This window comes from Crocuta crocuta, unplaced genomic scaffold (assembly GCF_008692635.1).
Source record: "Crocuta crocuta isolate KB4526 unplaced genomic scaffold, BGI_CrCroc_1.0 scaffold31, whole genome shotgun sequence".
NCBI lineage: Eukaryota > Metazoa > Chordata > Mammalia > Carnivora > Hyaenidae > Crocuta > Crocuta crocuta.
The window spans coordinates 6,312,811-6,325,995 of NW_027528362.1; the positions used below are offsets into that span (position 1 = coordinate 6,312,811).

At 43.7% G+C, this 13,185-nt stretch overlaps 1 protein-coding gene across 2 annotated transcripts in view; it reads right to left on the reverse strand.

Moving 5' to 3' along the window:
* Window positions 1–2,902: 2,902 nt before the first annotated feature.
* The window catches only part of POGLUT2 (protein O-glucosyltransferase 2), a 16,739-nt gene continuing 6,456 nt past the window's right edge, over window positions 2,903–13,185 (reverse strand). The window contains exons 5-10 of one of the 2 annotated variants that reach the window (XM_077753897.1): window positions 11,096–11,268; window positions 10,736–10,973; window positions 8,419–8,628; window positions 7,614–7,703; window positions 5,923–6,030; window positions 2,903–3,139 (exon numbers count right to left, since the gene is read on the reverse strand). In XM_077753897.1, the coding sequence (XP_077610023.1) occupies window positions 3,122–3,139; window positions 5,923–6,030; window positions 7,614–7,703; window positions 8,419–8,628; window positions 10,736–10,973; window positions 11,096–11,268 (837 nt within the window). In that variant the 3' untranslated portion in view covers window positions 2,903–3,121. The remainder of the gene's footprint in view (window positions 3,140–5,922; window positions 6,031–7,613; window positions 7,704–8,418; window positions 8,629–10,735; window positions 10,974–11,095; window positions 11,269–13,185) is intronic. The other variant, XM_077753898.1, reaches the window with a different exon arrangement.

The window sequence follows — 13,185 nt, forward strand, 5'->3', positions numbered from 1 at the left end:
AAAAAAAAAAATTTAAAAAAAAAAAAAAAAAAAAAAAAGAAAGAAAAAAGTCACCGTATTTTGAACATTAAAAAATGCTGCAGGGGTGCCTGGGTAGTTCAGTCAGTTAAGCGTCTGACTTCAGTTCAGGTCATGATCTCCCCATTTGTGAGTTCAAGCCCTGCATCAGTCTCTTGTGGATAGCTCAGAGCCTGGAGCCTCCTTCGAAATCTGTGTGTCCTCCCTTCTCTCTCTCTTTCTGTGCCTTCCCCGCTCGTGCTTTCTATCTCTTTCAAAAATAAATATTAAAAAAAAGCTGCAATAAGAACCTAAAACATGCCATAAAGTAGGAGGTATGCAGTGAAGTCCATCAGCAAAGTACTTGCTCTAAAATATACTTCTGTGAATCTACCAGGAAGTCAAACAACTTAGGAGGGAAATGAACTAAAGTAAGTAAATAAACAAGCAAATAAAAAAGTAGGAAACACATCACAAACGGCTTATGACCACATGAAAAGATGGTCAGTCTCATTAGTAATTAGAGACATGAAAATTAAAACATAGCAAGTTACCATTTTACCCCAGATTAGCAAACAATTTCCAAGACTGATAATAGCAAGTGTTAGCAAGGAAGTCCAGCAACTGGAAATCCTGTACTCTGCTGCAGAATGTAAATTGGGACAATCAAGTTGGAAAGTTGTTTGACATTATCTAGTAAAATTGCAGATGTACATACTCTATAACCCAGGAATTTTATTCCAAAGCAAATGTAGCCAGGAGACATGAATAAGAATGCCCATAGTAGCTTTGATTAGAATTTAACATTTTTTAAATGTTTTATTTATTTCTGAGAGAGAGATAGAGAGAGACAGCATGAGCAGGAGAGGGACAGAGAGAGAGGGAGACACAGCATCTGAAGCAGGCTCCAGGCTCCGAGCTAGCTGTCAGCACAGAGCCCGATGTGGGGCTTGAACCCACAAACCATGAGATCATGACCTGGGCCGAAGTCGGACGCTCAACCGACTGAGCCACCCAGGCGTCCCATTGCTTTGGTTAGAATTGTCAAAAAATGGAAACAACCCAAATGTCCATGTACAATAGAATGGATCAAAGAGGGATCCTATTCATAGAATGAAACACTGCCTACATACATAAATGAACGTGCTTCAACAGGCAAGTAATGACAACATTATGTTCAGTATGATTCCATTTAGATCAAATTTTAAAAAATGCAACATTCAACTACATTGCTTAGGGAGGTATATGTAGGTGGTAAAACTGTAAGTAAGTACAGTAAAACCTTGGATTGCGAATAACTTGTTCTGTGAGTGTTCTGCAAGACGAGCAAACACTTCTAATAAATTTTAACTTGATTCACAAGGAATGTCTTGCAATATGAGTGATCTGTGAAGCCCAAACATCACATGATCATAACTGAGCCAATGGTTCTTGAAATTCACTTAGACGTACAAGTGCTTTGGATTACAGAATCCACTTATTTGGATTCTGGAACAAATTCGGCTCCCGATCCAAGGATTTTTGTACAAGGAAAAGATGATCACAACCATCACAATAGTGGCCACAGGGGAGCAGGTGAGTGGGAGATAATAGGGTGAGAGACAGAGGGAAACTCTAAGGAACAGCAGTGTTCCATTTCTGAACTTGAGTTCAGAAATATTAAAGCAAAATCAGAACTAGACAGTAAAGTGGTAAAAAAAAATAAAATAAAAAAGATGTTACTCAAGACTATTGTAATAGGGGAAGAGATCTCAGTATAGAAACACCTCAATTCCAAATACAGTGCGTTGAAGGGGAAATTTACAGCCAAGGAGTCAGTGGATAGAAAATTACTACAAGGAAACATCAGGGTCAGGGAGAGATTCTGGCAAATCTGACCCAACAGGGTCCTTGCTAAGGACAGGCCAAGCCGATCAATCACCTTGGGGATGGGAGAGGACCAGGAACCCAAATAAATAACATGAGTGATCAGATAGAGGATGAGGATTCTTCCTAAACAGATCTAGCAGTTTTTGCCAAAACCAGATTTTATAAGGAAGTGCCCAGATGGCCCCTGAAGGTTCAGAAACTGTACTAAAGCTTGGTCAAGCAAAGAATCTTTGTCAATACATGGGTGTTTCCTTATAACTATTTTCAAGATGCAGATACATGTTTTATAATCTTCTGTATATAGGATACATTCCACAATGTAAAAAAAAATACAATAGATTATTTAACTGGAAGATAGACAGGAGGGAAACCATTAGGTAAAGGATTTTGTAGGACATTGTATTATAGTTCAGTGTGAGGTTTTCTAGCCCCTTTTTAATTCTCTTAATCTCGTTTCAAAGTGAGTTTTCAGTGTTCACCAATTAGATATTCATTGAGCTTTTCTAGTTGTGGGCACCCTAGTGGAGGACATAGAAGATCATGCTGTCTGTAGTCAAGTTGCTTAAAATCTGGTAATGATGAGATCACTAACACAGTCGGGTAACTGCAGTGATTCAAGTATGCAGATGGGGAGATTTGGAGGAGTGATTACTGAGATGTGCACCGGAGGGGAACTGAGCCAGAAGAGAGTCATGGCACTCCAGTCCAAGAGAAGGCATAACCAAGGAAGGTAAGAAACAGTAACTGACACAGCAGTGAAGGGCTGGTTTTGCAGGACTAGAAGATGCATATTGGTGAGAAACTGGATTACAGATGCAGGCCTTATAAGGTGTATTTGTTGGATTTATATTTGGCCACGAGAGGCTAAATGTCCAAAATAAGCCATGAAGACAGCAGGTCACTGCTTTGTCATATAAACCACATGTGCATGTAGTTGGTGGCTGCCATGATGCTCAACACTGAGGCCAGGGCCCAGACTCCCTCTGTGTACCGCCCCATGGTCCAAACACAGCTAATAATTAGAACAACACAGGTCTTTAAAATACAAGTGGTTTTATTATAAAATTCTAAAACTGTGCTTTAGAGGATGGCCAAGGGAATACTGCATAATAAGAAGAAACATATGTTCATAATCCAGACAATCACATAGCAGATTTTATGTAGTCCACAGAATTAATATTTAAAAAAACACTCTTCTATTTCAGTTAAAAAGAGTCTTCAGAGCACCATTATTTGAAGGAAGGTATTTTGCATATCAGAGTTCATCTTTGGTCTGCAATTAAGAAGCAACATATTTAGTGCCATCACAAAGTCTTATATGAGTCAAGATAACTTATGTTAGTCTATTAATTACCTTCCCCTAAAATTGGAAGCAGAGAAAAAGACAAGCGGGTGCTGGAGGTTTGTAGGACCTCGGACTATCCTTGGAACCACCCCTGGGGAAAGTCACATTGTGTTTTATCGGACTGCTGATGGGGACCACAAACATGTAAGTGTTTGCATTACTGTAAAGGGCTCTGTGTTATGCATCGTATCAGGGAAGGGCTTGAGCAGACGAGGAGGAAATTCACAAAGCCCCTAAATCCACAAGTCAGTGGAAGGTACTGATTTGGCACTCCTCAACATCACTTAGACAAAGATAAAAAATAAAAAAGAGGACCGAAGAAAAGAACGTGCCCAGTTTCATTTGGAGCCAACAAAAGTGTTGCAACACCGAATCACAAATTTCATGAGGGGGTACATTTCAATTCTGGAAAAATTTTAAGATGTTTTAGTTTTTAAGGATTTTTTTAAAAAAAGTAATCTCTAGGGGCGCCTGAGTGGCTTAGTTGGTTGAGCGTCCGACTTTCGCTTAGGTCATGATCTCGTGGTTCGTGGGTTCGAGTCCCGCGTCGGGACCTGTGCTGACTGCCAGCTCAGAGCCTGGAGCCTGCTTCAGATTCTGTATCCCCCTCTCTCTCTGACCCTACCCTGCTCACGCTGTCTCTCTCTCTCTCTCTCTTAGAAATAAATAAAAATATTAAAAAAAAAAAAGTAATCTCTACACCCATTGTGGGGTCAAACTTAAGGTCAAGAATTGCTTGCTCTACTGACTGAGCTAACTAGGTGCCCCTTTAAAGATTTTATTTTTAAGTCATCTCTACAACCCAACATGGGGCTCAAACTCATGACCCTGAGATCAAGTCACATGCTCTACCGACGGAGTCAGGCAGGTGCCCCCAGTTCTGGCAATTTTTTTTTTTTTGGTCAATGGCTTTAACTAATTTTATGAACTTCCAGCACTGATAAGGGTTTACACTGAAGAAGTACCATTACTGGGTGGGGGTGGGGGTTAGTGGCAAGTCCCTACTCCAAAAAAGAAAAAACCAAAAAGTAAACAAAAACAAAAACAAAAACAAAAAACCCCAAAAAACAAAATAACCAAAACTGATCTGTAGCACCTGCTGTTGTCATGGTGACTCTTCCACCAGGCAGATTCCAAATTACCAGAAAGTAACCAGTTATGCAAAATTCCTAATATGTAACAGACTTATATATAAGCTGTTTCTATCATACCACTGCCGATAGTGGTCGCTTTATTCCTTTCAAACCCGCTTGTGAGTTAGGCATGATGACTGCCAAATCTGCCTTCTCATCTTTGATCACAACACCAGTTTTGAGTTTGTCCTTTCAGAGATATGATGACGTTGCTTAAGATAATGTCAAGCCAATGTATTATATATGTATATATATTTAATATATATGTCTACATAGGTATATATGTGTGACATATACTACAATTTTTATATAGTATATATTCTTGTTTTTAATTTTTTTAATGTTTATTTATCATCGAAGGACAGAGAGAATAGAGCATGATCGTGGGAGGGGCAGAGAGAGGGGGAGACACAGAATCCGAAGCAGGCTCCAGGCTCTGAGCTGTCAGCACACAGCCTGACACGGGGCTCGAACTCATGAACTGTGAGATCATGACCTGAGCTGAAGTCGGACGCTTAACCGACTGAGCCACCCAGGTGCCCCTATACAGTATATATTCATTCAAACAAAAAGCAATTACAATCAAAACAACCCTCCCTGCCACATCGTGTCTTTATCCACAGCCAGTCACACAATCTGGTGATGGAGACTAGTTTTTGGTCCTAGCATTGCTATAATCCAGCTGGGTGGTTATGAGCTGAATTCTTCCTGAGGCTCTGTTTTTCTAGCCATATAATGAAGGCATTTCCTGGGTGACCCCAAAGGTCCATTTTTTTTTAATGTAAAAAAAAAAATTTAGTAGGCTCTATGCCCAACATGGGCCTCAAACTCACAACCCCAAGAAGAGTCGCACACTACACTGACTGAGCCAGCCAGGCGGCCTCCTGAAAGCTCCTTTTAGCCTGACAAGTCTATGGAATCTGCCTTTTATTAATGAAATCAGTATACATTGGTGGTATCAACAGAGACTGCTCTTAAATGAATAATCTGGTAAGTCATGGCTATAAATTTTTTCATGCCTAGGGGCGTCTGGCTGGCTCTGTCGGTTAAGCATTCGACTTCATGATCTCATGGTTCGTGGGTTCGAGGCCTGCATCGGGCTCTGTGCTGACAGCTCAGAGCCTGGAGCCTGCTTTAGATTCTGTGTCTCCCTCTCTCTCTGACCCTCCCCTGCTCACGCTGTCTCTCTCTCTCTCTTTTAGAAATAAATAAAACATTAAAAAATTTTTTTTTTCATCTCTAAACGGAGATAATGAACTTTGCCAAACGCATCTCCCATGATGCATGTGAAAATACTTTCCAAATTATAAACATCAAAGGTCATGGGATGTGAATTCTCACATTAATAAGAAGGCTCTCCTCCGCTTCGCCAGGGGCCCCTGGCCTTCTCCTCATCTGCATCTAAGTGCCCTTTCTCTGGCCATGTTGTTCCCATGGCACTGGCCCCTCCACTAGACTCAAGTGCACAGAGGCCCCCGGAGAAGCTCAGATACCGGGTGCCCGACTGAATGACGACAGGAATGGATGAGGACGTGGAACGGGCCTCGCTCTTGCTCTGAGCACGCCACGTCTGGTTACCTGTGTCCTATGGCATGTGCAAGGAAAGAGGTCGTCTTCAGTCTCTGCTTCCACCCGTTTCATGCCCTCTCGGATTTGGGGCTCGCTCACTTGCAAACTGGCATATTCCTGTGGGAGCAACAGTTCAAAAGTGTTCATTTTGTAACTAAGAGCACATTCGCCAAATCAGACACACTGGCACTTGCTAGGAGATGGTCCTTTTCACTCATACGTGTCAAGTTGCGAGAAGCAAAATTTTTCGTACCCCCCTTTAGCTCCCAATAACAGAGTTTCTGAGAGGTGGCTGTCCTTTGGCCACTGGCTGCCTATTGCTGATGCACCTCTTCTTATTCTATCCTTCATTTATTTAGTTTTAATGTATTTATTTATTTATTTGGGGGCAGAGGATCCGAAGCCAGCTCTACGCTGACAGCAGAGAGTCCCACGTAGGGCTTGAACTCACAAACCCACAAACTGTGAGATCATGACATGAGCCAAAGTCGAATGGCTTAACTACTGAGCCATCTAGGTGCCCCATCCTTCATTTATATGACTTGCAGCATGTTGTTTTTACCACCTTCTGCCTTGAAGTGAAAATAATTGTGCACACGGTCACCCCTAGGCTGGGGATTTGAGGCTAGAGCGTATTTCCGCCATGGCTTGCCTAGTCTCAGCCGCCAACTCATCTATCATCTGCCTGCTCCATGTTAGGCTCTGGGCCACAGTGGTGATGCTCTAGGAAATGTAATCCGAATGAGTGACACAACCCTGTGGACCCTTAGGAGTTCAGACAGTACTCCTGCACCCGCAGGGTACACACTTCACCCTCTCCATCCCTTTACCAGCCCCTGGGAAGGTAAGAAAGGGGGAGGGGCAGTGCAACCGGAAATAGACCAACTGTTAAGTAGCAGAGTCTAAGATTTGGGCCTCAATACCTGCAATTTTGAGATTTAAAAAAAAAGTCTTTATTTAGATCTAGTAGTATCACTATTAGGAAATTACTTGTTCCTACTGCAGTTTTTAAAAATAGTCTTTTCAACTGTCAGGCATACTTTGATTATAGTCCCTAAATGCTTAGGTCCATGAAAACTTTCGAAGAGAAGTCATGGCTCATACGGGTCAGCAGTAGAGGTCTGAAGATACCGTGCACTGTTTAGACAAAGAGATGGTCAGTCAGCAGAGGGGCGCCTGGATGGCTCAGCTGGTTAAGCTGTTAAGCATCCAACTGCGGCTCACGTCATGATCTCACGATTCGTGACTTCAAGCCCCGCATCGGGCTCTGTGCTGACAGCTCTGAGCCTGGAGCTGCTTCTGATTCTGTGTCTCCCTCTCTCTGCCCCTGCCCCACTCACACTATCTCTTCTCTCAAAAATAAATAAACATTAAAAAATTTTTTTAAGAAAAGATTGTACAAAGAGAAAATACAGATCCATGTACGGTAACTTGGCAGGATCAGAGGCCAATTTCTTAACCACACACCAGAGCACTAACCTAAATACTTTCCCTCTGATGCTGCAGCATTCCTCTCTAGCTTACGCTGGCTTTTATACTATTTTCATTACCATTTGAAGTAGGTCCCTGGTTTTTGCCCACAGAGAAGTATACGTATCTCTTTATATTAATATACTTTTAGAAACGATTAGATGAAATGTTATTTGCTCCTAACACACCCAACTGCAAATAGTATGTCTGTTTTCTTAGAAAATACTGACCTGGAAAAGTTTAAAATAATAACAGAATATGTCATCACCCATGAGATTATTTCTTGCAAATTCCTGTCCTGCTTTTGCTATCTTCTTTGCCTGTGGGAACAATGATAACAAAGTCCCTTAATGAAACATGTTTTGTTTTTTTCCCTTGTAGACAATATGCTAACTGATCTTCAGGGTACTTGTATCTTGGGACAACGGCAAGAAAAATATCTTTGAGGGTGGTGTTGGCATGGTAAAGGGAGCATCTAACCAGAGTACGCTCAAATTAAAGGGAGGTTTTTTTAGACGTGACAGTTTGAGGAATCATATTGGACCTTCTAGAATGCAGCCTCTCTTGCAGAGAGAAGGCACACATTAAATGACGTAGCAGTGACTTTGTAAAGTAAGTGAAAGACAAATGCAAGGCACCGCCTTAACAATTTTGAGCGATTTGCCTGAGGTTGACTTCATGCAATCCTGCATTTTAATCCACACCAGGTACTTTTTTCTTCCCACCAGTGTGAACATCTTAATTTTCATACTGTTAGTAGAAGTGAGGCAATGCCTGAGGCTCTGATCAACCTGCCACCCCAAAAAGAGAGAGCATGCTCAAGGCCAGTGTCTAGCTTTTTGTTTCAAGTGCAGAGCGCACAGTTCATCCAAGACCCAAGGCCCGTGTTCGCCCTGAGGGGTACTGACATGCTTCCCCGGGGAGGTGGCTTCCCCCTGGCAGGTAAGGGTGTATAGCCGAGCATCCCAAATGCTTTTTGGGCACAAGCCATGTACTATGAGCCCGTGATAGTGGGGTAGAGGAGACTGACCTTACCTCTTCGTCATGATCTTTTGCCCACTTAAGTTTTTCCAGGAGGTCACTCAGGTTGCTTTTCACTGGGATGTAGTGCTTCCAAGGTTGCAGCTCATTGTAAAAGTGCTCATAGTAGATGGAGTCCTGCTTTAGCACAACGCTGTCACCAACGAGGAGGTACGGCAGGCGATACGCTGCGACAGTGCCGTCGACGTTTATTTGGTACTTATGCTGCAAAACAGCAGGAGAAAAACCTCCATGACATTTCCATTCTCCACTCTCTTTATTCTCTTCCTCTTTCCACACTTAAAGCCTCATCATTGACGGATACAAGCTGGCCAGATTTTGCCCCCTGCCTTCGCCATGGAGTGAGCGCTATCATATTAACACCTGGCCTAGACCTCAAGGCTTATTGTGATGCTCTCCCACATTTCACAAAGGGGCCACAAGTCTAACATTAAAGCAGAAAATAAAATATAAAGACTGCTGTCCAAAGGCTACAACCTAGGAAAGATAGGCTTATCGTGACTTTGTAATCCCTCTGATACTTAACTGGTCACACATGAGCACCTAAGGATGGTAGCCTATGCCATATGAACCATACCTTTTCATTTTTTTTAAGAGAGAGAGGGTCGGGGAGGGGCAGAGAGAGGGAGAGAGGGAGAGGGGGACACAGAATCCCAAGTGGGCTCCATGCTCAGTGTGGAGTCTTATGCAGGGCTTGATCCCATGACCGTGAGATCATGACCTGAACGGAAATCAGACACTTAACTGACTGAGCCACAACAGTGGTGCCCCAACCATATCTTTTAAACATCAGATGAATACACACGTGTCTTAAAATCAACAAGCATAGATGCAAGAGCGTCTATGAATAAAAATATTCCTAGAGCCATGGTAACCAATTAGTCTTTAGCAGTAGCAGATACAATAGGCAGGAATAAAGCAAAGGCATCGCGCAACACCCACTAAAGAGGGATGGCTGGTAATGTCTCTTTCTTTCAAAAGTCTTTGTGAATTGCATTCGTAGGAGTGCTGACAATCTAACTTGTGGCATTATTTAGGACTTCCTGCAGCCATGGAACCCATCGAAAGAAACCTGGCCACAGGTGCAGACAGAGCTTGTGAATCACTCACTTTCCCAGGTTCAGAGGACAGGTGAGTACCTTTTGACCACCTTTCATTCCAGGACATGGGTCTTCAAAAACCACTTAGTGGATTAGGGGCGCCTGGGTGGCTCAGTCGGTTGAGCGTCTGACTCTTGATCTTGGCTCAGGTCATGATCTCGTGGTTTGTGGTTTCGAGCCCTGTGTCGGGCTCTGTGCTGACAGTGCGGAGCCTGCTTGGGATTCCCTCTCTCTCCCTCTGTGCCCCTACCTGGCTTGCTCTCTCTCTCTCTTTCTCAAAATAAATAAACTTAAAAAACAAACAAACACTACTTAGTGGTTTAGAGATTAGGGCAGTGTCCCACTGCCTAGAAGGAGTTGGAAAAAGGATCCCTCCACAGGAAGTGGGAAAAATCCACACATTAGACACTAAAAGGTCCCCCTAATCTCCAGAATCCCAGGCAGATCACTTGGATGGGTTTCAAGACACTCCCCCATCAGAAAGTCTGATACGAGACACTTGCTTTATCTCTTCTTTCAACTGTTACGATGCTCTGGGGGGAATCTGTAAAATCACGTACATATTTATTAAGAAGAAAGGATAGAAGCTGAAATGTGCTTACCTTGAGGGTCAGTTGGGGAAAACAGTTCTAGCCCTACCTGGACCCCAAGCTTCCTTGAAGCATATATTATTTATGTATTTATTATTATTTTTTCTTTTATAGTTTATTGTCAAGTTGGTTTCCATATAACACCCAGTGCTCTTCCCATCAAGTGCCCTCCTCCATGCCCATCACCCTATATTTTTAAAATTTATGTATTTATTTTGAGAGACAGTGACAGAGAGAGAGAGAGAGAGAGAGGATGACCAGGGGAGGGGCAGAGAGAGAAAGGGAGAGAGAATTCCAAGCAGGCTCTGTACTGTCAGCACAGAGCTCCATTTGGGGCTTGAACTCATGAACCATGAGATCACAACGTGAGCCAAAACCAAGAGTTGGACACTTAACCAAGTAAGCCGCCCAGGCGCCCCTCCCTTGATGCATGTTTAATGTCAGGTCTGGGAACTTTGTACACCCCACGCTGCCAAAGCAGTCCCGGGCGCCCCATGCCTCAATGTTCACTAAATTCTGTGCTCATTTCTCTCACTCTCTACAGTTTATAGGCCTCAGGTTCCCTCCTCCAAATGGAGACATTTCGAAAAACAAAAAGGATTAGAACAATTGGTGTCCTACCTTGAAGAAATCAAAAAATGAAATGTGTTTCACGATAGGACCATACAGGCTTTCATCATGTTTAAAGAAGAAGAAGTTGGTGAAGGCAGCGTCTATAAGTTCTGGGTGTTTCCTGCTGAGCTTAACCAGTTCCAGTCTCTCCTTGCGGCTGTCTCGCCCTCTCCAGACAGCGGTGGAGTTCTTGCTTTCCCAGGGGGGACCCGTGTTACCTTGTACAGACATCATATCCAGACTGACTCTGGAAGACAGAAAGCCAACACATTTTCCTCCCACACCATCACAGCGCAAAAGCTGTTGGGAAAGAACTCACCAAGGAAAGAAAACCAAGGCTCTGGGTCATTGTGGACCTGTCTCTCTCACCGGCCCATGGTTTCTAGAACAGAGTCAGTCAAGTCGTAGGTAGGCATCACGATATCCTTGGAATCCGTGGAGCCACACCAGGAAAAGATTGGATGGATGTGCGAGCTGGATTTCTTTTTTTCCAAAGGCCAGTCTCCCAAATTAACAAAAAACTCCACATCGGGCATCTTCACCTGGACAAAGAAAGCAAAGAGCTCATCTACATGGGTTGCAGTGTGTCATACCTTCTAGGACAGATGTTTTGGGAAAGGCAGCCTCGTGCAGGCAGTCTTCCCAGCCCCTGCTTGGCCACATGAAAATGGGCCTCAGTTCTGGAATGCTTCTTTACCAAGAGATGGAGCTCACAGTCTGGGCTGCACTCACCTCCTCGTGAGGGAATGTACTCGTGTTCTGCTCAAGTGCAGGCGTCCACAGCCCTCAGGCTGCCCCCAGCTTGCTGTACTTGAGACCCCACAGGGAGGGGTCAGGGAGCTTCCACTGTAACAGGAAGTGCGGGGCACACAGCTGTAGGGCAGGGACCGCCTGGCAGCCAGGGACGGGATCTCAGTCCCTCTCCTCTGCTGTAAGGAAGCGCTACCCCCTCAAGGCTGGTGTGCATGCTCTCTGCTCTCAGCAGCCTCGACTCCTGCACTGGATTCTTCTCGGGTGTCATTTCCCTGCCTTTGCACTTGGGCTGCATTCCTGTAATACTCGATCCTGCAGCCCGGCCAGACCACCCCGGGAGCAGTGAAACACAACACAAATGAGAAATCGTACCAAATGAAAGGCCAACTTTACAAGCTTCAGGTAATGATAATTACGCCATTTTTAATAGTGAGTAATTTTTCAGAATATTGTTGTACACCTCAGTATACTAGATTTCCTTTCTACGATGCCCACATTGGCCAACAGACTTGCTTCAAAAAGGGATGAGGGGCACACGCATGGCTCAGTCTGTTAAGCGTCTGACTCTTGATTTGGGCTCAGGTCATGGTCTCACGGTGGTGAGATTGAGCCCCAGCCATGCATTGGGCTCTGCGCTGGGTGTGGATCCTATTTAAGATTCTCTCTTTCTCCCTCTGACACTCTCCCCTGCTCGTGCTCTTTCTCTTACTCTAAAATTAAAAAATAAACAAACAATATTCTCTCTTGCCCCTCCCCTGCTTGCATGCACTCTCTTTCTCTCTCTCTCTCAAAAAAAAAGTGGATGAAATGACAAAGGTAATCTCGGTCTTAATGCTGCCAAGAGTGTGATGATCAAAGAGAGAAAGAATTACTGGGAAACAATTACAACACAAAGTACTTGGGACTCTATCCCTCATTCCTGGTTAATGAGCCAGATGTTCCCATTTAAAGCCTACACCCCTTGGTGGTGGGTCCAGAATCTAAACTCTGGAAGGCGGACACGAAAGCTGGCGCCAGTGATTTCTGAGCTAGGCTGCTTCTACCAGCAAGTGGCACAGATGTGTTCAAAGATCCTGTTTTGTTTTGTTTTTTTAAGTCAAGCCACAGGTTAATGTTTGGGGTTGTATAAAAGAGGAAATATCTATATCTATACATAGATATAGATGTAGATTTTTTTGAGAGAGTGAGCGAGCCTGATTGGGAGAGTGGCGGAGGGAGAGAGAACCCAAGCACGCTCCACGCTCAGCTCAGAGTCTGACACGGGGCTGGATGTCATGACCCTGCGATCATGACCGGAGCTGAAAGCAAGAGTCAGATACGTAACCGACTGAGCCACCCAGGCACCCCAAGACCTACAGTTTTAGCCAAGAACTGTCTTGGTCAGTCTGAGAAGCATCTTGACAAACTAGAGTCCTGAAGGGCAGTCTTTTTTTGTTTTGTTTTGTTTGATTTTTGTTTTATGTTTTTGTACATTCTGTCCCAACATTGTTCTGTAATATTTTCATGTTTTTTAAAATTTATTTAAAAACTTTTATTCTCAAGTTAGTTAACATACAGTGTAGCCTTGGCTTCAGGAGTAGAACCCAGTGATTCGTCACTTACATACGACACCCAGTGCTCTTCCCAGCAAGTGCCCTCTTATATGCCCATCCCCCGATTACTCCACCCCTATCAACCCTCACTTTGTTCTCTGTATTTAAGAGTCT